This window comes from Osmerus eperlanus, chromosome 11 (genome assembly GCF_963692335.1).
Source record: "Osmerus eperlanus chromosome 11, fOsmEpe2.1, whole genome shotgun sequence".
Lineage (NCBI taxonomy): Eukaryota > Metazoa > Chordata > Actinopteri > Osmeriformes > Osmeridae > Osmerus > Osmerus eperlanus.
The window spans coordinates 14,504,149-14,528,876 of NC_085028.1; the positions used below are offsets into that span (position 1 = coordinate 14,504,149).

The following is a 24,728-nucleotide window of genomic DNA, read 5'->3' on the forward strand; positions in this document are numbered from 1 at the left end:
TACTTAGTTTAACTGTATACTTTAGCACAGTACAATGAGCAGTGAGTGATACCCAGACGCAGCTTCCACAGACCTGGCAACCTTTTTCAAAACGTCACTGTTGTGCCAGAGGTTCCGTTTCCGGTTAGTAGGCTAGATCAGATCAGATCAGCTGTCTAAATACTTGTGTTACGTACATTGTCTTGTGTCCATTCGTGTTCTGTAGTTGTTGTGTTCTGTCTTCCTCTTTATCAAGCTGCCATCTAGGTCTCCCGGTTCCTTGTCTGCACCATTCCCACGCCTGGTCCGTCATCCACTCATCATTCGTGAATCACCCAATCATCGCCTGATCCGAACCTACATAACCCTCCCCCTGGCTTCCCAGTGCTAAATGGTTTGTATTGTTTGGAATAAACAGCGTTCTTTACGTTCTGTCTCCTTCCCTTTAGTTTTGCACGCACCTTAGCTAGTACCGCGTAGTGTTAGGCTCCTCCGCCTCTAGACATAGGGGGTTGTAACAACTTGTGTCGTATGTAGACCATAGATATGGAAATAAATATACATTATATATTTATGATGTAGACAAGCTAGCTAGTCACTGTCACACGGTGCTGTAATAAAAATAAATGACATTTATATAAAGTTCGAGAAAACACACCACAACATCTGGGATATAGCTGCTCCTTTTTATTTGGTCACTTATTCACCCAGAAACCTTGCAAACAATCTGATTTATGTACAATCAATCTGAGACAAAAGTCACAGCAGTAGAAATATGACCTTGTTTACACCAACTACCTCCTCATCAAAATGTTAGAGAGCAAACGGTTCCAACTTTTACAAACATATTCCTGCGCATTTGAGGGATTGATCAAGAGCAGGATTCAGTAGGGGGAAAAGGCATAAAAAAGAAAAAAGATGCAATTTATCTTCTTCTGTCAAGCTCACTATAACGGTTGACTTAAACCTCTTCAGTTACGATGTTGTGCTCCTGAGAGGCTTGTCTGAACACGGTAGATTCTGTCAGACAGCAGGTTAGTTCATGGTCGACTGTAGTCTCAGTCTCAGCCCACAGAGAAAAAGGATTCATCCTACTTAGGCGGGCCGCCAAAGGAGAGTCCACCAAGGTTCTTGTCAATAGGATACTCAAATTTATCCTTATTGCCAGATCCTCCTTTTTGCAACACTGGCGCTTCCGGATTGGGGTTAGTGATGACACCCAGGAAGATTGGCGCTTGTGTCATGTCATCCATTAGAGCGAAAAAGAAAGGCTGGTTGAGATTGAAAGAGGGATTGGAGCGTGAGACGCCTACGGAGGAGGCTGCGGCTGCCTCGGCCCCCTCCTCGTTTATCTCCATGCTAGTCCTGTGATGAACACTAGACACCAGCAGGGGGCCCTCTGATATCCCTGCCAGGTTAGGACCGACAAACAGCTCTCCTAGACCTGAACACAGCAGAGTATGGAGGTTGATTTCAGCCATAATGAACACAGAGCGAAAGAGAAGCTAGTTTATGTAACAGAACTTATTTGTCAATTATTAATAACCATGAATAACCCCTCTTTATCAATTAAGACATAACATATATATCCTTTCTGCACACTCAAAAGGGATTTCTCTGTGGATTATTTTTGTTCTTTTGTTATACATAGATCTTACCCATGCTAGTCAGAGTCTCCTGTAACTCCTGAGTGTATTGCAGTTTGAATTTGGGGAGTTTGACTTGCATAGCCCTCTCTTTAGGGAGGCGGTCATACAGGTCAGAGATGTTCAGCTTGGCTGCCAGGGTGGAAATGTTCACATGGCCAGACGTGGGCATCACCACCAAGAGACTCATCATCTTCCTGAAGGGAAACCGAGCCACCTGCACAGGAAGAGGAGGTTGGGCGTGATCAGTGAGGTGAGGAGAGAGGGAGTCAGATGGTTGAGCGGTAAGGGAATCGGGCTATTAATCAGAAGTTTGCCGGTTCTATTCCCAAATGACATTGTGTCCTTGGGCGAGGCACTTCACCCTACTTGCCTCGGGGGAATGTCCCCTGTACTTTCTGTAAGTCGCTCTGGATAAGAGCGTCTGCTAAATTACTAAATGTAAATGTGTAGCCATACAGGTTGGTTGACAGTTAAAAGAAGACATGCATGAAAATGAGGACCATGAAAGGGGAGGTGCAAATGATCGCTTGGCTTGTGGGAAGCCATGGGAAATCCTTGATTTCTCCCACAGGCTGTAGGTTAGTGTGGTGAGGTAGTGAGTCCCTCACCTGAGCTTCCAGGTCGTAGTCACTTAAAAGGCTCAATGGGTGTTTGGCACCTTCCATCATGTCAACATCCACAATGTGGTTTTCATCGATGTGAAAAGCTCCTCTTGAGGTAAAGCGCGAATCAAAGCGATTCCTCCACTCGCCTGGAGGAGGCAAGATGGGAAATTCATGATTACTGTGTTTAAACTGGCATTTATTTTGCATGGGAATATTTGCAGTTGTATCCGTGCATACCTTTAAAGTGTACAGCATTGATGAGCATTAAAACCAGGTTGGGCGGTAGGCTGGACAGGAATTCGGACATGAAGCCATTTGTGGCCTTCTTCACCCACTCGTTGACCTCTTTAAGACCTTCCAAGGGCACTGGCTCTGAGTCATACATCCGCAAAGATTCCTGGATAAACTCTGACCTTGGCTGAAACCCTGGAACAGACATAATAACCTTTGGATTTTAACATTGCCGTGTGCTGCACGTAGGGCACTATGCTAACCACCAGAACACTAAGAAGAAGAACACGTTGTTGTTTGGAATGGACACATGACTAACCTGGTTTTAGGAAGATACGAGTGGCCAGTTGCAGGTCGCTGTCCTTCAGCTGGGCCAAAAGGTTGTGTAGGGACTGGTGGTAGCACGCCAACGTGTTGTCATGGAGATGACGCATCAGAAGCTCCTCTGTTTCATTCACCGAACCTGAAAAAACAAGACATTCTCACCTCAAATAACAGAAGTTCCCAACACCTACACACTCCTCACACTAGAGGCATGTTGGACTGTTCCCTTTGCCAGGAACAGTACATTGCATCATGAAATAACCTTATCTGGTGATACATTGTGAGCATGACTGTCAAGATAGGATGATGTGTCACAGGACCACGTCTATTCTGTAGTAGGCCTCAGGGACAGAGATGGACATGTAGGGGCTCTAGGGTGAAGAGGGATGTACCAAAGACAGTCATTTTCTGTGCTAATATACTGCAAACTAAAACTTAACCTGAGTCCAACACAATTAATTAGTTAGGCAGCAATTCATTTGGGATGGCTGGGGCCCAGGGGTACCCTGCCCCCCTCAAGCGTGAGGCAGAGCAGTCTGACTATCCCCTCCTGAATACTGTTTAGTGTCAGCAAAAAGCAGATCATGGGAGTTCGTACCCAGAGCCAGCTGGGAGAGAGCCAGGGATATGCTGAGAGGGGACACGATCACATTGGGCTGCTCGGGGGTCGTCTTCAGGTTCTCCAGGACCCGCATGCCCAGTCTCAGGATGGCTTTAGCTAAGGCCTCCTTAGATTGAGGACTGTGGCCCAGTGATTCGCATCCCTCCTCCGTCTCCTCGTCGGACGAAGCTCTGTTTGGGACGTCAGTGTTGGCTGCATCGGGGAAATGAGGCTCTAATGTGGGGCCTGCAGTTGGAGGGAGCGGTGGGTTCGGGTCAGGTATCTCTGATTGCTGTGGGAGAACCATTTTGGATCAGATTGAAAGAAGTGTAGAGAAGGAGCATTGAATGTGTTTAGTTAGACCAGAACAGCACTATGTCAGTTATACTTCATTGACACAGTTGTCATTTGTATCCTACTTCTAACTTTAACGTCTTACAGTCAGTCCTTCTCCGCAGAGACAGATCCACATGAGTGCAAGGAGATGAATTTTCATGTCCAAACAAGCCTGTAACAAAGGAAGATTAACTTTGATCTTTGGGGCCAATTTAAATCTTGTAGTAGGAAGGACTACTACAGCTGCTGCCGCAAATAGCTTTCGTAACATCACACAGAACACAACTAAACTTTTTGACCTCATTGAATCTATGTTCTGTCGTTGCAAACCACTTTAGTTTTATTCAGTTTCAATCTAAATGTAATGTGTATCTCTTTTGTAATGTACTTCGTACTTCCTCCAGAGAAGCTGAAAGTGCCTCTCATCTGCATTCTCAGTTAAGATTGATCCTCGCTACTTCATTATGAAATCTCTTTTCTAAAAAGTGGTACAGTATGCAATGTTTAATGTTTGATGAACCGCAACCACTTAAAAGCCTCAAAACTAACTTTTATTTGTCTAACTTGTACAAGTACATTATAGACTCGAAACATAAAAACCAAGGATTCCTGCTGCAAAAATCTTTGTGATCAGGCAACACTTTGAAATGTGCCACATAAAAAAATCCAGCACTGTCTCTGTTGCATTAATATGTTTCAAATGAAAGAGCTCTGTATTCAAAATCCAAAGCTCTCCAGAGTAATAATCCAAGACATGAGTGGCCTCTTTACTTCCAGTTTACTCCTTTCACATCTCACCATAAAAATCATAAGTTTAACATTTAACCAAGCTAATTAGTCACGTATAAAGTTTTGAAAAAACATTTGATCTTACCTGGTTTCGGTTACATAAGAAATATGTTATCCTTTTTGTTATTCTTTCTACAAAAGAAAGATAGTGTTGCCAGAATTCTCTTGTGCAAAAGACTGGTGGTTGCTCAGCCAGCAGTTAAATTTCAACTTCCATTGATCTGTGTCTCATTTAAGTCACTACTTGTTTGTAAATGTAAACACAGAGACTGATTCAGGGTCAAACATCTAAGTCTAGCGGTAGGACTAACATGGATTGGTCAATCTATAGCGTGACACATCTACACCTGTATGAAGAAATTTAAGACACAGTCCATTAAAAAAGGTGGTATGTCCAGGTTCATTTCAGAAAACATTAAACAGACACTAGGTTCTGGGTAATATTTTATTAAACCTGTTAATAAATAAAATAAGCAATTTATTTGTGTATTACTCTTAATTAAATGTTGAAATATACATGTTATGGACCATTTCTGATTATCAAGATGTCATTTAATCTCATTTGAAAAACATACATTTTTGAATGCTCAAGGATATATACAAAAGTCACAGAAAACATTAGAAAATTGGAATAAGACTTGTGAGAACACATTAGATGAATGAGTCGAAGTTGACATTTTTCAGAAAAGAATCTATGCTGAAGAAGACTTATAATAAACATGTCACAGTTAAGTGGGTAGTAAAGAATGAGCATTAAAACCTTGGCAACAGGCATTATGGTATGGAGAAAACCTACACAGGTACAATACTAACAAGTTAAAACATCATATGGTTTAGGCTTTATTTTCCAGCCCAGAATGGACTAGTGGCAAATAATAAGTATGAATACATCTTTTCAAAAGAATAATACATATTTTCTAATAGTCGTTATCATGTATTAGCTCATGTTTTTTCTAATATCCAGACTGTAAAATAAGATACCAAGAAATATCTGTCAATATGTATCAACATTATATAATCAGGAACTAATTCATAAATATAAGAATGTGTTTTGGTAACCACTGATTTATGTTGCACTACTGCAACATAGGTTGCCATCATATGATTAAATGAAAGGTATATTCTTTTCCATACAAAAGTATATTGTGTCTTGGCATTGAGTGCTGCAATGCAAGGTTATAGGGTCTGGGGGATTTGTAACAGTCAACATGTAGCTGTACATTAATCGAATCAATGTAATAAATCAATTTCAATATTTATATAGACATCATTAACATTAATGGTATTTAGCACATTCAGAGCTTCAAGTGGATCTTAAGCTAACGACTCATGGTAAAAACATAAAACTCTAATATGAACATCTGAATTGAAGTGCTACAAGTAATGCCCATGGTTCTTTAGTAGGCGTAGGCTAAGCAACTACAAGTGACCTTGGCACCTAGCAGCAACATGCTGACCAATCACAAGCGTGAGTTTTTCCCCCTCGCCAGGGCCCATACAATGCATGTTGTCATCGAGATGATTCCCCACAACTGCAGGAGGGAAATGGCCTAGCGTTGTTTTATTGGTCATGATTCATTCATTCTTAAAGTGAGAGAACAATCTAATTCTTTAGAAAGACATATGGCTAACAGACAAATTTAAAAACAATTTCATCAACAAATACTGCATAGTTAATCAGTGCATCTGATGTATTGTATAATCTAAAGAAAGGGGAGGGGGGGGCATCATTTTTTGGTGTTGGTATGTATCTGTTTGGAAAGTGTAAACTCTACATCAGAACCATGTTTGGTTCCACCTTCCTGAGCTGTGTCTCTGAACCATTATTTTGAATTTAATCATTGACCTAATTAAGGATAGTACTCATTATCACTGTCGACAGGCAAAAAGCTTAAAAGACCCATCTTGATGGTGTTTCCTTTTGTACGAAAATCAATCAATGAGTCATCGGAGATATGAAAAAAAACATCAGATTTGGTCATTTACTACCACTAGAAGTGCAAAGTCCTCCTAGCACAGAGCTTACACAACTACTGCCTATGTGCTTCCACCTCCACGATAAAAAGCGGTTCAGAGGGACTCTAACTGTTGCCTCATCAGTGAATCATCTCTCTATCCCACTCAGGTAAGAGTAGAGAGTGTCCTTAAGGACTGGACGCCGGACATGTCTGCACCAGGCCGTCCAGCTTAGCTTAAGCCAACAGCCTGATGGCCCCATTCTCTGAGCCCAGGAGCAAGAGCCTCTTGGTGGGCAGGACTGCCAGGCTGGTGAGGGTGCCGCGGAAGTTCTCCGAGCTCAGCTTGGTGCTGCTGGCAGGGCTGGCAGAGACGTCCATCATGGAGTACACCCCTATCCTGTTGGCCACGGTGCCTGCTACTATCTCTGGGCCGTAGAGGTCGAAGGCGTGGATGGGGTCGGAGGGGGACTTGTACAGGTGCAGGGGCTTGTGCTCCAGGTCCTTCCACACGGTCAGAGTGTGGTCGGTCGACGAGCTGACCACCAGGTTGCCTTCAGCAGCCTGCAAAGTAGACCAACAAGTCACACAGTCAGACCCCACAGAGTGATTTTGCACACTCGCAGACAGACCCCACAGAGTGATTTTGCACACTCGCAGACAGACAATCCCACGCAGTAAGCTTTGTCTGGTTTCCAGCAAGCCCACATCCTTCTTTTCATTTTCAGTCACAATTCATGTATTTCTTTTAAACTTTGCACTCTCAAGCCTGGTTTGATCAAGTGTAAAAGATTTCCCGCCCAAAGTTGCACTGATAAACGTACAGGATGGTGAGGGGGTGTCTGGACCGTATGTGGACCAGTGGGAAACACTGAGGTCTTTCTAATGAGTAACTCATGTCCATATTTGCCTAAACCTGTACCTCCAAAGTCAGAGAGGCAATCCTTGACCCCACTATTGGGGGTTAAGCAAAGTTTACTTAGCTCTAGTGTTTTGTTGACTGCTTCTGAACAAACCTACTGGGTAGGTCCCCCCCCACCCCCTCCCCCTGGGAAAACAAAAAAAGTTGTTCCACACCAATCATTAGAATGTCAAAATAAAAACAGTTGTTTATCCCCTGACTGGGGAACATTCCGGGAGCTTGAGTCAAGACCTTGAGTCATGTATGCCCTGTGGAACTGCAACACAATCACCAGAAGTCCAACACACTTAAATGATGTGTCATGTTATTTCATTTGTGCTGGGAGTGTAAGCTGGAGCAGCAGTCCCTGTGTGACACGGTTCAGTCTCTGTAGCCTCTGATAATACAAGTACTGCACAGGAAAGGACTAATCATAAAACAACAGCCACTCATTGTAAAACTTACTATATTCAACAGAAACCAATCATACCAGCATGCTGGCATGAATAAACCAATCAGACTGAATAAATGGGTCATGTTTTCCAACAATGTAAAGATAATGGAATTGACTTCGGTGACACAATCTATGTTTGAAAAAGCAAGAAATGTTTTCCCTCATAATACATCATTTGTTCCTTTAAAAACCTAGCTGGGACAGTGCCCAGGTGTGTGTGTTCAGAGGGCGCCCCCCAGTGGCGGGGGAGAACCTCAGCAGGCAGACCTTCATGTGCAGGATGTCTCCCTCGTGTGCGGGCCAGCCCCTCAGCACCAGGCCCGTGCGGGCGTCCAGCAGGACGATGAACCCGGAGGAGAAGCCCGCCGCCACGGTGCGTCCTCCAGGGCTCACGGCCAGGTAGCGGATCAGCCCCGCGCTCACGTTGTTGTAGGCCAGACGGAACTCATGCTGGGGACGGCGGGGGAAGAGAGGGCCGCAGGTTACACTCTGGGCGCTGATGGATGAATGGAGCCGAATGGTGAAAGGAAGACAGGAGAAAAAAGGAGGACGGGAGAGAGTTCCTACCTGCAGGCCGGGTTTGCGGGGGTCGATGAAGCGGAGGACAGAGTCGGCACTGCCGAACGCCACGCTGCAGTGAGGTGCCGGCATGGTGGTCACAGCCGTGATGGGGTTCTTTCCATCCAGGGCCTCGTAGGAGCGGATCTGCTTACCTGGACCGACACACAGGGAGACATTTATCATCCAACCATCCCAAAAATAAATAAATAAAATAATCAAATACATGCAGTATCGTGTAGTGAGGGCTGTCAGTGATTCAGGTGAGAACGTGTCCTCCTCCCTCACCTGTGAACTGGTCCCAGAGGTGGATGGTGCCGTCACAGCTGACCACCTCCTGCAGCGCCTCCAGCTGGCCCACGTAGAACACCGACTTCCTGTGCTCGGCATACGTCAGCCGGGACTCCACCTCCCGCGTCCCGTCGCCGTGGTTATACAGCGGCCACAGCCTCACCGTCTTGTCTTTGCTGCCGGACAGGAAGTAGTCCTCGCCTGCCAGCGGGGCCAGACACTTGGCGGTGCCCGTGTGGCCCAGGAAGCTCTGCAGGCGGATCTGGTGGAAGTGGAAGTGGGGGTCCTGCTGGTTGATGCCGATCTCATACTGCCAGTAGGCCAGCCAGTTCCCCTGCAGGGAGCGCCCGCTCCTGGGGAGCTCCTGCTTCAGGGCGCTGTCCTCCGGGGTGGGGCCCATCACCCAGGACGAGGACGAGAATGTGAACGAGGGCCCGGCGGATGGAGTGGTGAAGGTGGAGGCGGCGGTGATGACGGGCCCTGTGTGACTGGGGCGACCCCAGGTGTCCATGGGGCCCAGGCTGGGGCTGGCCCCCAGCTCGGGGTCCCGGGCCACTTGGATGCGGTTGCCCACCAGGTGGCTTCCAAAGGTGCCCGACTCTGGGAGGGAATCTGAGGGCAGGGGGGTGGAGGTCGTGGCGGGGGCGGGGAAGGGGCTGCGGCCTACGTGCCTACCCAGGCCGGGGGAGAGGCCCACGGAGGAAGTGGGGGGCACCTCTGACCTGGGACCTGCTGTAGGGTGGACGTCTGGGCTCCCTGGGCTGATCCTTGCTTGGTACGACTGGGCCAACCGCCAGACTAGATCATGGTTGGGCACCAGCTTATGGATGGCTGCATCACCTAGAAGAGACACAGAACATCAAGCTTGGCACTTTTGTTTCAGATTTTCTGAACTGTTTACTTGGTGTGGCTGTGTGTGTCTCACCTATGAGGCAGTAGAAGGGGATGAAGGAGGCGTGGGCCATCTCAGGGTTGAACACGGCCTGCAGCTCCTCCAGAACCCCCAGCTCACACGTGACCTCTGACCCCTCGGGCGTACACACATCCACCATGGTGCACTCTCCCACCTCCCTGCGGGGGGCGCTCTCCAGCTGCCGAGATGGACATCAACGAGAGGTGCATTTTACGATCAGCTGTGCAGACAAAAAGCAGTCCTTCCTCAGAGTGCGTGTGTGTGTGTTACCTGTGACTCCAGGCTGTTGAGCAGGGAGAAGACATTGAAGAACCTGCGCAGGGTGTCGCCCATGTGCTGCTGCACCATCTCCCTGCCGATGCGCAGACAGATGAGAGCCATGAGGCTCAGGGTCTTCAGACACACAACAGAACGCGTCTGCACTCCACTGGGGAACCTGAACACACGGGTGGGAGCACAAACAAACCTCAAAGTAGAACCCACAAAAAACCTCCATATCTATCATGTCAAATTACATAATTGCGTTGCATGTGTGTGTGTGTTTACCCCATTCTTGGAGAGGTCAGCAGGTCCAGTAGGGGCAGGAGCACTTCCTGGTTTATCTTCATCAGCATGTCCATGAGGGTGGTGTCCGACAGGAAGACGGTGATCTTCTGAGTCAGCACCACGGCCCCCAGAAGCCCCGCCTCCTTCCTGGTGTTCAAACGGCACGACGAGGGCGGCGACACCTGAGGAGGAATACAAGAGTGAAGGACACTCCCACGAGACACTCCCACGAGACACTCCCACGAGACACTCCCACGAGACACTGCCACGAGACACTCCCACGAGACACTCCCACGAGACACTCCCACGAGACACTCCCACGAGACACTCCCACGAGACACTCCCACGAGACACTGCCACGAGACACTCCCACGAGACACTCCCACGAGACACTGCCACGGGACACGCCCACGAGACACTCCCACGAGACACTCCCACTAGACACTCCCACTAGACACGAGACACTAGACACGAGACACGAGACACTAGACACTAGACACTAGACACGAGACACTCCCACTAGACACTCCCACTAGACACGAGACACTAGACACGAGACACTAGACACGAGACACTAGACACGAGACACTAGACACTCCCACTAGACACGAGACACTAGACACGAGACACTAGACACGAGACACTAGACACGAGACACTAGACACTCCCACTAGACACGAGACACTAGACACGAGACACTAGACACGAGACACTAGACACGAGACACTAGACACGAGACACTAGACACGAGACACTAGACACTAGACACTCCCACTAGACACGAGACACTAGACACGAGACACTAGACACGAGACACTAGACACGAGACACTAGACACGAGACACTCCCACTAGACACTCCCACTAGACATTGCCACACAGTACCCGACCAGAAAACCACACTCCAAAATCATAATGTAGCATTGCAACTGACTTGCTAAAAGCCGATCCTTAATAACTTGGGTGACTGGGTGAAAGACCAGGCAAATTAAATCTGAAAGAACATGTCGTACCAGGTATCCAATGTAGGGCAGGTACTGGTAGGTCAACACAGGCTCTCCATACAGATGGGCGATGTAAAGAAGACAGTCCAGCACTGGCCCTGCGGTCTGGTCCCCTACCACAGGCTTCTTCTCATACACACTGCCCATCCCAACACCCTCCAGGGTGCTCTCCTCTGACGCAGGGGCCACAAACTGGTGCTTATCCGGGCCTTAAAAGGGAAGGAATGAGACACAGCGATACACAAAGGAAGAAAACAGTTATTTGACATAGGGCTAGTGATTCACTTTTTGTCCTCACTGTCCCGGTACCGTCCCGAAGTGCAAAATGAACCGTCCCAAACTGCATTGTATACTGTTACGGTCTATCGTCCTGCAGTAGTCCCAAAGTCTGTGTTGAACTGTCGCAGACATCTTTTACATTGTCCCCGGGACGACAGGACAACGTTTATTTCGAGCCCTGTATGTAGAATCACTGATGATGACACCTAATGGCATTTGGTTACTCACCAATGTAGCATGTGGTGAGAAGCCTCAGCAGATTCCTGGCCACATAACGAGAGGTCACTGTAGGTCCAAGCTTCGCAGACAGCCACCTTACTGTTTTACAGACTGTGTCTGTGACAGAAAAACAAGCACACTACTTAAGACAGGGGACAACACAGATGTGATATGCAGTGTGTGTGATACATGGGTTTGGGGTGGCTCACCTAGAAGAATCTTGTGCTCTTTCTCCTCAGAGTCCTCCGACGGGTCATTCTCCTCCTCCTCCTCCTCTTCTTCTCCAACCATCCCTTTCTCGGTGTCCCCCAGCTCCAGCCCATTCGCAAACTCCCCCTCCAGGGTGGCCCCCGACGTCTCGGTGCACCCAGACAGGGTGAGCTCCAGGCTGGGCACATGCTCCATACCCTCTTCAGTCTCCGTGTCCTCCTCCAGCTCCCCTCCCTCCTCCCCCTCGCTGGCCTGCTTCAGGTCTGTGCTGCTGTCAGCAGACTTCAGGCTGGCTCTGTCCCGCGCCGAGTCTCCGTCGCCCAGGGAGACTTCGCTGGCACTGCTCTTATCACTCAGTTTCCCCACGCTCACAGACTCCTGGTCCTGCTCCTTGCTCGTGGCACCCTGGCTCTGCTGTTTGCCCCCCCCAGCGGCAGCTCCTTCCCCCCCGTTGTTGACGTAGAATCCGTTCTGGAAGTCCTCGCCCTCCGAGAGGAACACCTGGTCGTTGAGGCTGATCCCTGAGGAGTAGTCCACCAGCCCAGGGTCCCCCACGCCACCAACTCCCCCTGCTCCTCCACTGGCCCCACCCACCTTCCCGCTGACAGACCCAGATGAGGAGCCGCCCTCCCCTAGCTGGTAGTCCTCCTCCTCCTCTCCCAGGTCACACGCGCCACCCCTCAGGCCTTTGCAGGCCTCCCATTGGGGCCCAGAGCCTGAGGTGCAGCTCTCGAAGCCAGTGATGACCTGGAGCACATGTGGCAGGAGGTTGGACAGGAAGGCCTGCAGGCCGAGCCTCACGATCAGCTGCAGGACGAAGCAGTCCGTGTAGAGGTAGAAACGGCCTCGTAGGCAGTGCGGGTTCTCGTACACGCTCACCAGGGGCTTCAGGAGGTACTTAGCAGCGTTCCTGGGCCCCAACACTCTGGAGATGGGCTCAAAGAGGTACCAGGCAGCATACACGGCAGTGGACTCCTCCAACATGAGGGTGAGGACAAACGGGAGGAGGATCTCAAGGCCTTCTGCGGTGATGTTCCCTTGTAACAGAGTCTCCAGCTGCTGCCACAGGTGGAAGACCACATCCCGGCCCTGCAGGTTGCAGGTGGTCTCCATCTTGGTGTGGTAGGAGAAGATGAACCCATGGAGGGCTGGGAAATAGGCGGGAAAAGGCAGAGGGGAGAGAAATGGGCTCAGCAGCTGGGAGGGGTTTGGGGGAGGGAGACCCTCGTAGATGGGGTCATATTTGAACAGGAGTGGACGAGGGCATGGCTTCTCTGGGTGGGTTTTGAGGGGGTGTTTCCGCAGAAGCAGCAGGGTCTCCAGAGCGTGGTGCAGAGGCAGGGGCACCTCCCGCAGGCTGCCAGAGCACAGCTTCATGACAGCATGGAAACGCTCCATCAGCGGAGCGCCTGGTTTCACACTTCGCAGCTTCGCCGAGTAGAATATCTCAGCCATGAGGACACCCAGGGCCTGCATGTCCCGCTGGTAGAGCGCCGTGAGAGAGGGAAGAGACTCCGCAGCGTTCCTCAGATCCGCCCCTTTCCTGGACTCTGCCGGTTGCCACACCTGGGTGTGCAGACTCTTGACCAGGAAGTTGTTCAGTTTTTCCAGCTCTTCCAGTGGTTGTAATGGGCTGAACCCTTCAGGCAGGGTGATCTTGAAGTCCTCCAGGTTGGTGCCTCCCACACAGACCTCCCCGTGCTTCTTGTTGCCCCCTAGCTGTAGCTTCGCACTACGGAGGCCAGGGCCCAGGGGGTTCGTGGCACCTCCCAAGCCCTCAGTGGGGTAGGAGCTGGGGGACTGGGACACCAAATGCTCCCCTCCCGTCTTCCCCCCAGCTGTGGTGATGTGGGGCAGTGGGGTTGAGCAGGATGCCGTGACAGAGGCACCAGTAGAGGCCAGGGAGTCCAGAGCTTCCATACCTTGTTCAAGGTCCTCATCCCGGTCCACCATCGTCCAGCCACTGGATTCACATCCAGTAGCCTCTGGGACCATCCCGTCTACGGCATCTGCCATGGCACTGAACAAAGGGATTTGTAGAGAAGGCACATTGAGAGCAGCTAAGCCCAGGAGAGGGGGCTCTGGGGGGGAGTAAAGTGCGAGGCGAGGTGGGTGAGGCTGGTCAAACAATTGCACCACACCATAGCTTGTGAGGTGGGTGTGGTTGTCCACTAAGTGCAAGCAGACGTTCTTGGCCTTGACTGCCTCTTTGCCTGACAGCTTGTAGCCGAAAGTGAGATCTATCCAGTGGTGGAGATGCTGGGACACATCTCTGCTCTCCAGGAGACGTCTGTGAATCTCTACAAACTCCTCACATGACTTACACCAGGGGGGCACATCCAGGTCAGGCATGTCTGGGTGGATGGAGCGGAATATCGAAGGATCGGTGTAAAACTCCGGAATGCATTCATCCGGAGTCCAACTCTGGATGCGTTCCATGCTGGCTGGGTATTCATTAGGCTCCCACTGTGACCTCACGTGGCTGCACAGAACCGACTTGGGCGTCTGGCGGGCCTTGTAGACGTAGTAGGTGATGTCTGACAGCACATCTGAGATGTGGTGGGGCACATGGAGGTGGTCGGAGAGCCCGGCTCCCCCAGCGCCTCCAGACCCACCCAGGTCCCCTACAACACCCCCTGCCACCCCTCCGTGAGCCCCTGCTGCAGCCAGAGCCTCTTTAGTCATCTCATAGGTGAAGTCCAGCTGCTTGTCTCCTTTATTCAGCCTGAACTTTGACCTTTTGAGGTCCCGGAACTTCCCGAATGGCACAGTGAAGTCCACCACCCAAGGCAGAACAGGGTGGTAATTGGGGTCTCCTTCCCGCCTTCCAGCTAACCTGTTCAGCTCCATCAGGTAACGAAAGTTGCCCACTCGACCATGGACCCAGTCCATAACAAGGGACTTGAGCTCATCGGAGCAATCGCTGCACAGCGTCCTGTCACCTACCACACCTGGATTCTCTCTCACCTGAATACCGTTTGGCGCTTGTCCCCCAGTAACATAGCTGTCTGCCTCTCTGCTGTCCCCAAGCTCTTCATAATGGGCCAGGTTGAGCCTGAGCCGGCTACAGAGCTGCTCATCCACAGCGATGTCCTGCAGGGAGAGATCTCCACAGGACAAGCCTGCAGCCTGACACGCTCGCAGGGCTATCAGTAGCTGGTAGAGGATGAACAGCACTTTAGCATGGCTGTTGGCCAGCTTGGCTGGGCTGTAGGAGACTATGTCGTGGAGTGAATACTGGGTGTAGGGCAGAATCACATAGAGCATGTCTGCTGACTCCAGCAAGCACTCAGCCGGGAGCACATTAGGACATAGATTGTCCGAGTGGCGTTTTGAGGTGGAGAAAGAGCTGGATGGGAAGAGGTTGTCTTTCTCTTTCTCTCTGGCAGGGGAGAGGGACGGTGATATCCGGTCAGTGGAGACAAACGTGGAGCTGAACAGTTTTTGCAAGGCTTGGCGCACAGAATCTATGGCAGCCGTGTGCATTTGGTCTGTGGCGCCTGCATATGGCTGCATCAGGTTGTAATGAGCCTCACACCAAAGGTTCCTGCAGAGAGAGAAAAGACACAAGTATTACAAGTGATTCGTGTTACACCGAAATTGCTATTTAATGTACCAACATGATCACAGCGCCTTTATCGAGTATCGCAGTGGAAAATGTAAAAAATGTATTCAAATCAAAGAGTTGGATTATTCGTAGCAACATTTGTAACGTGCATTGGTGATTGAACGGTCTCATACCTGACATTATGCTGTGACACTCCTTGCATTGTTTGCATGAAAGAGTCGTTCAAAGCTGCGTCTCCGTGTGTGTATGGCTCTCTTGTTATCCTGTAGCCCAGCTTGCCTTTCCTCAGCCCGTGAATGCACACTCGTGTCCAGCCAGGAGGCAGCTTCACCTGGGAGCGCTGGAGGTAAGTGCGGAGCTCCACCTCACTGAGGCTCTCTGCGCGAGCGCATCGGGTGACTCTCCTCTCTCTGAGACCCACCACCCAGCGTGTCGAGACAAAAGCCACCAGCTCTTGAGGGCGGGGACCTGGGCTCAGCTGCCGACGGTCCACCCCCAGGTCCCTCTCCACTGCTGTCACAAGCCACTCCATGGCTCCCGCTAGGCCTGACACGAGTGACCAACGCCTCTACTGCTTCTGCTCTACTGTCTCCGCTCTGGTGTCTCCAAAGACGACACTTCCATGGAGATAGGCTGCACTGACATCTGGAAAGCTGTAAAAAAAAAAAGAAAAAAAAAAAGAATTGAAACTGTAACCGCAACGTTTTAGTAAGTGCACTTCCTAGAAACAAAATTAATAGAATGCACATGACTGCTTGATCGACGAGCTTGTCTTTTCTTGGGCCATGCTCAGTACATCATCACATGACTATTGCTTCACAGAAGCTTTTCAAGGAAATGAACTCAATGCTCGACCTGGCACAAGAGTGCCGAGTGCTGCACTCGTTATAAAAATGAAGGAGCTGACTGTCAAACATCTAATTAAGCGTCACGCTAAAAAGCAATAAAGAATTATTATTTATAGCAAAGCTTCTTCCAGAGACTACCTAACTAAAGTTAATTAACAATGTGTTCTTGTAAAACATGTACAGTATGTGTACGCATGGGATAACACAATGACAATGATGATAAAGTGGGCTATAAGAACGCACGATAGCTTGTTTGCAAAGTAGTTAACTAGCTGTCAATTCCGGACCAGCCTCAGTCTCTCAGGCAGCATTACGATACAGAAATAAGGGTCCCGTGACATATTGCGATATCAGCTTTTAAAGTCACTCTGTAAAGTGTAGAGCAATGTCTAAATCCACCAAAATAGCTATCAAGAACGTCACTTGCTAGCTAGTGTGAATTCGTTCAGCTAGGAATGAGTTCCCACCACCGGTCTGGTAGCTAATAACATTGTTTAATATTAAATTGATGACTAGCTAATGTTAGTCAATTAGTGCTAACAGTCGCTTGACTTATAGCTAGCTAGCTGGTCACGTACCTCCACCTCAGTAGCAAACAGCGCTTAAATGACACTGTAGACAGTTCAGCAGAATATTCCAAAATATTCGGATTAGCTATACAGTGTGTCCACACCCATAGTAGGAAGGTACGTTATGGAAGATACTGCGGTTTACTCGCTAGCCCGCAAAGAACCAATCAGCCGATTATGTGTTGTTCTCTGCAATGCTAGGGGCCATGTTGTTCTATGAGAAAACTCATGTGACTCTTAATGCAAACCAAACCTCCTCCCTGTGCGCACGCGAGAACTTGAGTGCTTGTGTTGTTGAACTGTGATGCAGATCTTAATTAAATCCACCAGGTGGCGGCATGGTACCTCTCGTCAATTCTACGTGAAGGCAGTTACATATTACACTATGGGGTTGAATGTGGTTAAATGTACAGTAGTAATCACATATCATATATTAAGGTATTCATATCGTCTTCCTAAATAATTAGGTATGTTGATTATGCCGTCCTAAGTGTTAATTGAGAGGTGTCACTATTTCGAACTCACAATCTTTGAACTAACACCTCAACTTTGCGTTGATTGACAGTCGATCGTATGTGACATTGCTCATTGCACAGGAGTATAGGCCTAGTTATTAATTTGTGTTTGTTTCTTTGCTAAATGTAGTTCATTGTCAAATTCCCCTTTAGCGAGATGCGAATAGGCTTAATTGCATGTAAAAGCAAGCTCGTGGTTTAGCAACCTGACTTGGCAGAACATTTTGAACCTTGTCCAAATTGCTGACTTTCACTGTAATGACATGGCTTTCTCACCTTCAATGGAGCTTAAATTTGACCGGGCAACGAAGTGGAAACTCCACACACTGGATAGCAAGCTAACGAGCATGTAGACTACAATTTTAGGGACACAAAAGGTTTCCCGGGGAACTGAATTGCTTTGTGCGAACTTGTAACTTGTAGGGAGAGTACGAACATGGGCTCAAACAAACTAAATATTCACTTTTGATAGTTTATATTCTTCTGTGTACATGATCAAGACTCTCATTATTACAGAAGTTAATATGTTGAGAGTATAGCTTTCCTGCCGCACCACTAACTGTGCGCAACAGTCTCTCTCTCTCTCTCTCTCTCTCTCTCTCTCTCTCTCTCTCTCTCTCTCTCTCTCTCTCTCTCTCTCTCTCTCGCTCGCTCGCTCGCTCTCTCTCTCTCTCTCTCTCTCTCTCTCTCTCTCTCTCTCTCTCTCTCGCCTTCTATTTCTCTCTCTCCCTCTTCTCAGTCCAATTGTGTGTTGTAGGGCTCCTCCTATCTCGTTGTCTCCCTGCTGGATGTATAGACAGTCATCGGTGCCCACAGTCCCTTTACCTCCTATTCCCTTCAGTCAAAGAATGGAATGTCTGAAAGGGCTTCGGTTTATAAAGAATGAAATTGTTATATTTTTCACCCCGTTAATCCTTCTTCCATTGCCTTTGGTGATCGGGACCAAGGTAAGTGCAAAGAAGATGTTATTTCTAACCTCTCGCACTTTATCATTGGGCTACTGTCAATTAGTACGTAAAGCTTTTTCGATTTATATAACACTTTTTAACTAAATAAAGCATGTGCTAATTAAAATGCTTTGCAATTTATACGAATGAACTATTTGCTGCTGCTTACTAGGAGTTGATTATAGTTGTGTCCAAATGCACCTGTTGATGCGCTGAAGCTTTGCCGGTAGACCGGCCAGAGCACGTGAGAGCCAAAGTGTGCATGGGACGAAACCGCTATCCCGAGCGGCCGCCGTTGCCAAGTAAAGCTATTATTCTAAGCTAATGTTGTTCATATGGAAGATCGAACATTATAAAAAAAACTGAATACTTCTGACTGATTCAACTGGGGAGAAGACCTGCAGCAGTGAGCTGTCAAGTCAGTCACACAACTTGTGTTCTACTAGGTCATAGACACGTGTGTCGTTTTAGTGTAAAGTTATCAACACGCAAACACAGACAGAAAAATCTTTGATTTCCATGGCATTAAATACAGTATAATTGAATAGACTTTACTGTTAAAGCACGATTAGCACCACTATAGTAAGAAATGCGGGTGTGTGGCCAGGATAGAGTAAATCACAAACAAGTGACTTAAAACCTGGAAACCTTGATCTTTTACCCCAATCACCTTAAAAGTCTTATCAGTTTATCTTAATTATGCAATGGATGAATTGCACCAATCCCCTCCAGCTGTCACAGGAGCTTCTTTCAGGTGTTTAAAATCATATGATATTGATCTAATGTGGGTCTCTCTCTCTCTCTCTCTCTCTCTCTCTCTCTCTCTCTCTCTCTCTCTCTCTCTCTCTCTCTCTCTCTCTCTCTCTCTCTCTCTCTCTCTGTGTGTGTGTGTGTGTTTATTCCGCAGGAAGCAGGATGTGCTTATGTGATCATCCTCATGGCAGTGTTCTGGTGCACGGAGGCCTTGCCGCTGGCTGTCACTGCTTTACTCCCAGCTCTCCTCTTCCCTCTGTTTGGAGTCATGAAATCACAAGACGTAAGCAAGCGTCTAGAAGCTAAGGATATGTCTAACACCAGCGATTCCAAGTAAATCAATCATAGAATTAAGTAATGAATGAAGGAATGAATGAATGAATGAAAAAAAATGAGTAAATGTAATTTGTTGTATGACAAATATTGGTTGAAATCTGATGTAAATAAAAAATATGGCGAATGATCACAGACAGTGATAGGGGAGTGTTGTGTCTGCGGTCTGCTTTGCAGGTGTGTATGCAGTACCTTAAGGACACCAACATGTTGTTCGTGGGGGGTCTGATGGTGGCAGTGGCCGTAGAACACTGGAACCTGCACAAGCGCATTGCCCTGCGAGTGCTGCTCTGCGTAGGGGTGCGTCCTGCCCTGTGAGTGCACAGCCCTGGAACAATAAGGTTCCTTCTCTGTTTGGTACTACACACTTCACGGCAACGTAACATCAGAGGCATCCATGATGAAGATTCTTTCTGAACGAAACAGTCGGTCATTTACAACCATAGGCAACATGCCGTTATTCAAGTAGTTTCTCTGCCATATTTTCATGTGGATGGTTTACTCATCAGTGTACTGTGTTACTGACAGCATCCAGGTTTAGATTAAGATCCTGTCCTGGTCTAAACTAACGTGTGTGTGTGTCCTGCCCTGCTGTGTGTACAGTCTGATGCTGGGCTTCATGGGGGTGACAGCCTTCCTCTCCATGTGGATCAGCAACACGGCCACCACGGCCATGATGGTGCCCATCGTGCAGGCAGTGCTGAAGCAGCTCAACGACCAGGCAGAGATGCCTCAGATCCTCAGCACTGTGGAGCAGGACCAGAACCAGAACCAGCCGGAACAGACAAACCCTGAGAGCAAACGGCCAGAGAAGCTGCCAGAAGGACCAGGTAAACTAAGAGGAGGAATAAACTTGGCTTTTGTCACACTTTGTAATATACTCCTGAAATACGTATGCCATTCAACGCTTACACCATAAAAGTTCGTTTTTGTTGTTGTTGTGTATTCCCGTACTTTAATGACCATCTCATCACACATTGCTTATATAAAGTATATATGTAGAGGGAGAGAGAGAGAGAGATCATGTGATCGCTAGCTCCATTCTAACTCTTCAGTGTCCCTTCCCCTCATGTGCCGGTGCTGTGGCCAGTGGTGGTGACCTTCCTGGACGCGTCCGCTGAGTTGGCGCGGCGTAAAGAGGCGGCAGAGAGACGGAAGATGTGTAAAGGCATGACGCTGTGTGTGTGCTACGCTGCCAGCATTGGGGGCACTGCCACCCTCACTGGGACCGGCCCTAACCTGGTGCTCATGGGACAGATGAACCAGTGAGTGTCTGGAGCTAATGTCCATACAGTTGCTTCTCCATGCCCATTCATCCTGTGGTTCTTTTTTGATGCTACGTTTGATGTTTTGGTCCCCTCAGGCTCTTTCCTGACAACGGAGACGTCATCAATTTCGCGTCCTGGTTTGGATTCGCTTTCCCCAACATGGTGTTCATGCTCACCCTGGCTTGGCTCTGGCTGCAGTTAGTCTACATGGGCTTCAAGTGAGTCCTGAAGTTTCATATACCGGACGATGGCCTTCATAGGCGGCTCATGGATGTCACATGTCGATCGTTTGTCCCCCCTGTACCTCTCCAGCTTCAGGAAGACATGGGGCTGTGGGTCGGTGAAGACCGAGAAGGAGATCGCCGCGTACAACGTGATCCATGAGCAGTACCGTCAGCTGGGCCCCATGTGCTTCGGGGAGCTCAGCGTCCTGGGCCTCTTCTCCCTCCTGGTGCTGCTGTGGTTCACCAGAGACCCAGGCTTCATGCCCGGCTGGGCCACAAACGTCTTCAACTCCGAAGCCGAGTACGCACATATCTTGACTAGTAGGATGTCTACACTACAGCACACCCTTTACATGCCTTCTGTGTATGCGACGAGAGAATCGGAAGTCGATTTGTGCTTCGATGAAGCCCTTTTGTAACTTTTGTAACTTGATTTTACGGAACCCCCCCCCCCCCCCCACCCAGGTATGTGTCGGATGCCACCGTAGCAGTCTTCATCGCTGTCCTCCTGTTCGTCCTGCCCTCCAGGCTCCCTCGCTTCTGCTTCTGGAGGTCTCGGGGCTTTGACATAGGTAAACACGCCACCCAAACACAACAACAACACGGCACGATTGTATCTTAGCATCTCCGTTCCACCGTCCACAGCAAGATTACCGTAGCTCTTCTCTTCCTAATGTAAATCTGCTACGCATATATTTAGTTGGCCAGCTAGCATAGCTTTTAACCGTGTGACGTGCCGGCCCCACAGAGCCCAGGCCACCGGCCGGCCCCACTCCTGCTCTGCTCACCTGGAAGGTGGCTCAGAAGAAGCTGCCCTGGAGTATTGTGCTCCTTCTGGGGGGAGGTTTCGCCCTGGCCAAGGGCAGTGAGGTGAGCATCCAGGGATCTATTTATGGGGGTCAGATGGCTGAGCGGTTAGGGAATCGGGCTACCAATCAGAAGGTTGCCGGTTCGCAAATTATGTTGTGTCCCTGGGCAAGGCACTTCACCTTACTTGCCTCGGGGAGAATGTCCCTGTACTTACTGTAAGTCGCTCTGGATAAGAGCGTCTGCTAAATGAATAAATGTAAAGTTATACTGTATGCAGCCTTGTTGAACCAAACAACTATTTAGGCATATTGAATGTTACAAACATACTTGGCATGTTTTATTTAAATATCCATGTGTGCTTCTGCAGGTGTCGGGGCTGTCTAAGTGGATGGGCGATCAGATGACTCCTCTGCACACTATCCCTCCATGGGCAATAGCTATCATTCTATGCCTACTGATTGCCACGTTCACAGAGTGCACCAGTAATGTGGCCACTGCCACTCTCTTCCTACCCGTCCTCGCCTCGATGGTAAGGCTCCGCACTGTTGCTCCGCAACGCTGCTGTTACATGATTGCAGGCAGGGTTACGTAGCCATAGAGGTTATATACAGACAGTCTCCTTGTGAAAGCCCCTTTGAAAGTGTCCTCCAATCGGGGTCCAGAACTGAAACCACTCCCAGCCGCCAGACGGCCTACATTCTCTTGTTTGGTTCCTCGCCCCGGTTAGCCAATTGGGCTTGGTGTGTTTGGTCCCCTTCTCTGGGGCCCTTCCTCCACTGCCCCCCCCCCCCCACCCCTGCCAAACATCACCAACTCAATTGAACCAATTCAGCTCTTGTTCTAGTGCCCAGTCCATCCTCACTGAAGAATGGCATCACTGTGTCTAGTTGACAAGCACTCAGGGAGCACCAGAGCTGGCCAGGGAGGGAATGCACCAAACAGCCGTATTCAGGGAGGGATTTATAAAGGGTCAAACAAGGGGGGTGGTAAGACAGAAGAGTGTTGGCTTCAAATGAGACATGATGGTGGGCAGAAAGGGACGTCTGACCAACTTGAACGGTGTTTTCTACTACGCACGTCTCGTCTGAGGAAAAAAAAGATGATGGTTTTTAAGTAGTTTTAGCAGACAGTGTGATGAGACAGAAAATGAACGGTGTTTCTACAGTCTGTAATTATAGTCCCGACCATAAACCAGTGTTCTAGAAACCACCATGCTGCGTGTTTTACAGACTAAGCCATTCCTCCGAGGCTCATATTTGTAATCTATTCCTGAGATCACGTTGTCGTACCAATCCATCATTACTGCTACCAGGGTACTTTTTACATCCTCGCTTGTGTCATTCTGTAGAATTACATCTTAATTACACTTACCTAATGAAAGTTTTTGGTGTAGCATTACAATTCCAGTGGATATGAGTTATGAGTCAGCTGATTATGGTGCAGAGTCAGACTAGCATGTTGCCATGAGACGCGTCCTTGGCCTAAAGTCAGACCGTTTGTATTGTCTGTGTTTTCAGTCCCAGTCCATTGGGATGAATCCTCTGTATGTCATGGTGCCCTGCACGCTCAGTGCGTCCTTTGCCTTTATGCTCCCCGTGGCAACGCCGCCCAACGCTATCGTCTTCTCCTTTGGCTACCTCAAGGTTTCTGACATGGTAAGTCTGACTGTTTCTTCCACAACATCTCCCTGCGCTATGAAAGTCTCCTCGCACATTGAAGGCCATAAGTTGATGTGGCAGGTCAAGTCTACACAATAGAGGAGTTTTTCTCCAACCGCTAACCCCATCTTTTCCTGCCTTCGCTCCCAGGCAAAGACAGGGTTGGTCATGAACATCATTGGGATTCTGTGCATTACTCTGGCCATCAACAGCTGGGGCAAGGCTATGTTCAACCTGGACACCTTCCCATCCTGGGCCAACGTCACTGGGGTGTGAGCCTGGGCAGGACCAGACCCCTGGAACCTGCCCAGAGGGGCCCCGCCCTGCAACTCCCCCCACCCCCCCACCCCCCTTCCTCCAGGTCCATAGGGTGCCAGGAACCCCCTACCTCTCCAGACAGAAAGCAAGCAAAGCCAGACTGTCTACGTCCAGGCTGTTGAGACAGAGAAAGACCTGGGGCTGAGGAATCTGAATGGAAAGATGTCACCTGATTTTTGCCTGGTGACTTAGAAATGACTGCCGGGCAGAGATGGAGGAGATCATTGCTGTAATACTTTGGCTTGACTGGTTATGATAGTCATGCAGAGTATGCATGTTGTTATCGAGAAATGCCCTTCGCCTCATTTCACTCCCGGAAGTAAACAAAGCTCTTTCTATCTTTAAAATGTACCTTCATCCAGTCTTTTCAAGGCCGATTGTTTATTCAGTCCATGGCCACTGTATATATATGTTAGAAATGTAATTGACAGCTTTACTCAATCCAAAACTGCTTTTAACAAATTGTGGGTTATAGGTCATTGATCCAAACAATATGTACTGATTTCTACCTGTTATCTATTTCCTATATTGCTTGTCGTCCAGTAGATTGTTTTGTTTTGTTTTTATTAGTTTCTTTACTAATTTTTACACTGTATTGCTGAAACATGATACTTTATAAATTCCAACATGACTTGAACTTCGAATATCATGATAACATAAAATGTTTATGTGCATACAAGATGGTTGTCTTATCTGTTGAGATATGAAAACAACTATTTCTCAGATTTATGAACAAGATTATTTAGAACAATTTATGAGCTAATTTGGACGTGAGAGAAAAAGGTATACAATTGTATACTGTATTACTACTGCATATTGTAATGTCAACTGGAATTGCAATAGCCTATAACAATAAAGAAAGCATATTGGCTGGTTGCAAATTCAGTGTGTGTGGCAGGTAAAATAGTACTGTAAAGTCAGGTTTTACTGTAACAAACATTGTGACAAAACTGATTTTATTCACAAAATGTTAAATGAAAATAAAATATAAAGCTTTTTAGTCTGTTCAATTTATGTTTACGCCTGTCTAGTGCTTTAAAATAATGTTTTCTCTAAGCCCACTAATTTACCTAA

At 48.3% G+C, this 24,728-nt stretch overlaps 3 protein-coding genes across 3 annotated transcripts; 1 reads left to right on the plus strand and 2 right to left on the minus strand.

Moving 5' to 3' along the window:
- Nucleotides 1-646: 646 nt before the first annotated feature.
- Nucleotides 647-4,766, minus strand: serpinf2b (serpin peptidase inhibitor, clade F (alpha-2 antiplasmin, pigment epithelium derived factor), member 2b). The gene is made up of 8 exons (XM_062472276.1): nucleotides 4,600-4,766; nucleotides 3,829-3,897; nucleotides 3,387-3,681; nucleotides 2,784-2,927; nucleotides 2,471-2,659; nucleotides 2,237-2,379; nucleotides 1,638-1,842; nucleotides 647-1,423 (listed from the first exon to the last, which is right to left on the minus strand). Exons 2-8 carry the CDS (start codon nucleotides 3,883-3,885, stop codon nucleotides 1,071-1,073), a joined length of 1,386 nt encoding a protein of 461 aa, XP_062328260.1. The 5' UTR covers nucleotides 3,886-3,897; nucleotides 4,600-4,766; the 3' UTR covers nucleotides 647-1,070.
- A 179-nt stretch (nucleotides 4,767-4,945) lies between these two features.
- Nucleotides 4,946-17,040, minus strand: wdr81 (WD repeat domain 81). Its single transcript, XM_062472274.1, has 12 exons — nucleotides 16,838-17,040; nucleotides 15,585-16,064; nucleotides 11,843-15,390; nucleotides 11,643-11,750; nucleotides 11,145-11,344; nucleotides 10,133-10,314; nucleotides 9,857-10,022; nucleotides 9,599-9,764; nucleotides 8,671-9,513; nucleotides 8,392-8,537; nucleotides 8,092-8,274; nucleotides 4,946-7,033 (listed from the first exon to the last, which is right to left on the minus strand). Exons 2-12 carry the CDS (start codon nucleotides 15,941-15,943, stop codon nucleotides 6,707-6,709), a joined length of 6,228 nt encoding a protein of 2,075 aa, XP_062328258.1. The 5' UTR covers nucleotides 15,944-16,064; nucleotides 16,838-17,040; the 3' UTR covers nucleotides 4,946-6,706.
- An 875-nt stretch (nucleotides 17,041-17,915) lies between these two features.
- On the plus strand, nucleotides 17,916-23,758 carry slc13a5b (solute carrier family 13 member 5b). The gene is made up of 12 exons (XM_062473631.1): nucleotides 17,916-18,290; nucleotides 19,198-19,326; nucleotides 19,554-19,690; nucleotides 19,980-20,206; nucleotides 20,467-20,641; nucleotides 20,740-20,862; nucleotides 20,957-21,169; nucleotides 21,334-21,440; nucleotides 21,617-21,738; nucleotides 22,046-22,207; nucleotides 23,196-23,333; nucleotides 23,487-23,758. The coding sequence occupies exons 1-12, from the start codon at nucleotides 18,132-18,134 to the stop codon at nucleotides 23,610-23,612; spliced, it is 1,818 nt and encodes a 605-aa protein (XP_062329615.1). The 5' UTR covers nucleotides 17,916-18,131; the 3' UTR covers nucleotides 23,613-23,758.
- Nucleotides 23,759-24,728: the final 970 nt, after the last annotated feature.

Excerpts from the sequence above, each read along its gene's own strand:
- serpinf2b (XM_062472276.1), bottom strand. The coding sequence starts at position 3,885 with ATGAAAATTCATCTCCTTGCACTCATGTGGATCTGTCTCTGCGGAGAA. Across the intron at positions 2,660-2,783 it reads TCGTATCTTCCTAAAACCAG|GGTTTCAGCCAAGGTCAGAG; the intron begins GTTAGTCATGTG and ends TGTCTGTTCCAG. Across the intron at positions 2,380-2,470 it reads CAATGCTGTACACTTTAAAG|GCGAGTGGAGGAATCGCTTT; the intron begins GTATGCACGGAT and ends TGCCTCCTCCAG.
- wdr81 (XM_062472274.1), bottom strand. The coding sequence starts at position 15,943 with ATGGAGTGGCTTGTGACAGCAGTGGAGAGGGACCTGGGGGTGGACCGT. Across the intron at positions 9,514-9,598 it reads CCCCTTCTACTGCCTCATAG|GTGATGCAGCCATCCATAAG; the intron begins GTGAGACACACA and ends TGTCTCTTCTAG. Across the intron at positions 8,275-8,391 it reads CCCGCAAACCCGGCCTGCAG|CATGAGTTCCGTCTGGCCTA; the intron begins GTAGGAACTCTC and ends CGCCGTCCCCAG.
- slc13a5b (XM_062473631.1), top strand. The coding sequence starts at position 18,132 with ATGTATAGACAGTCATCGGTGCCCACAGTCCCTTTACCTCCTATTCCC. Across the intron at positions 20,863-20,956 it reads TTAGTCTACATGGGCTTCAA|CTTCAGGAAGACATGGGGCT; the intron begins GTGAGTCCTGAA and ends GTACCTCTCCAG. Across the intron at positions 21,170-21,333 it reads GTCTTCAACTCCGAAGCCGA|GTATGTGTCGGATGCCACCG; the intron begins GTACGCACATAT and ends CCCCCCACCCAG.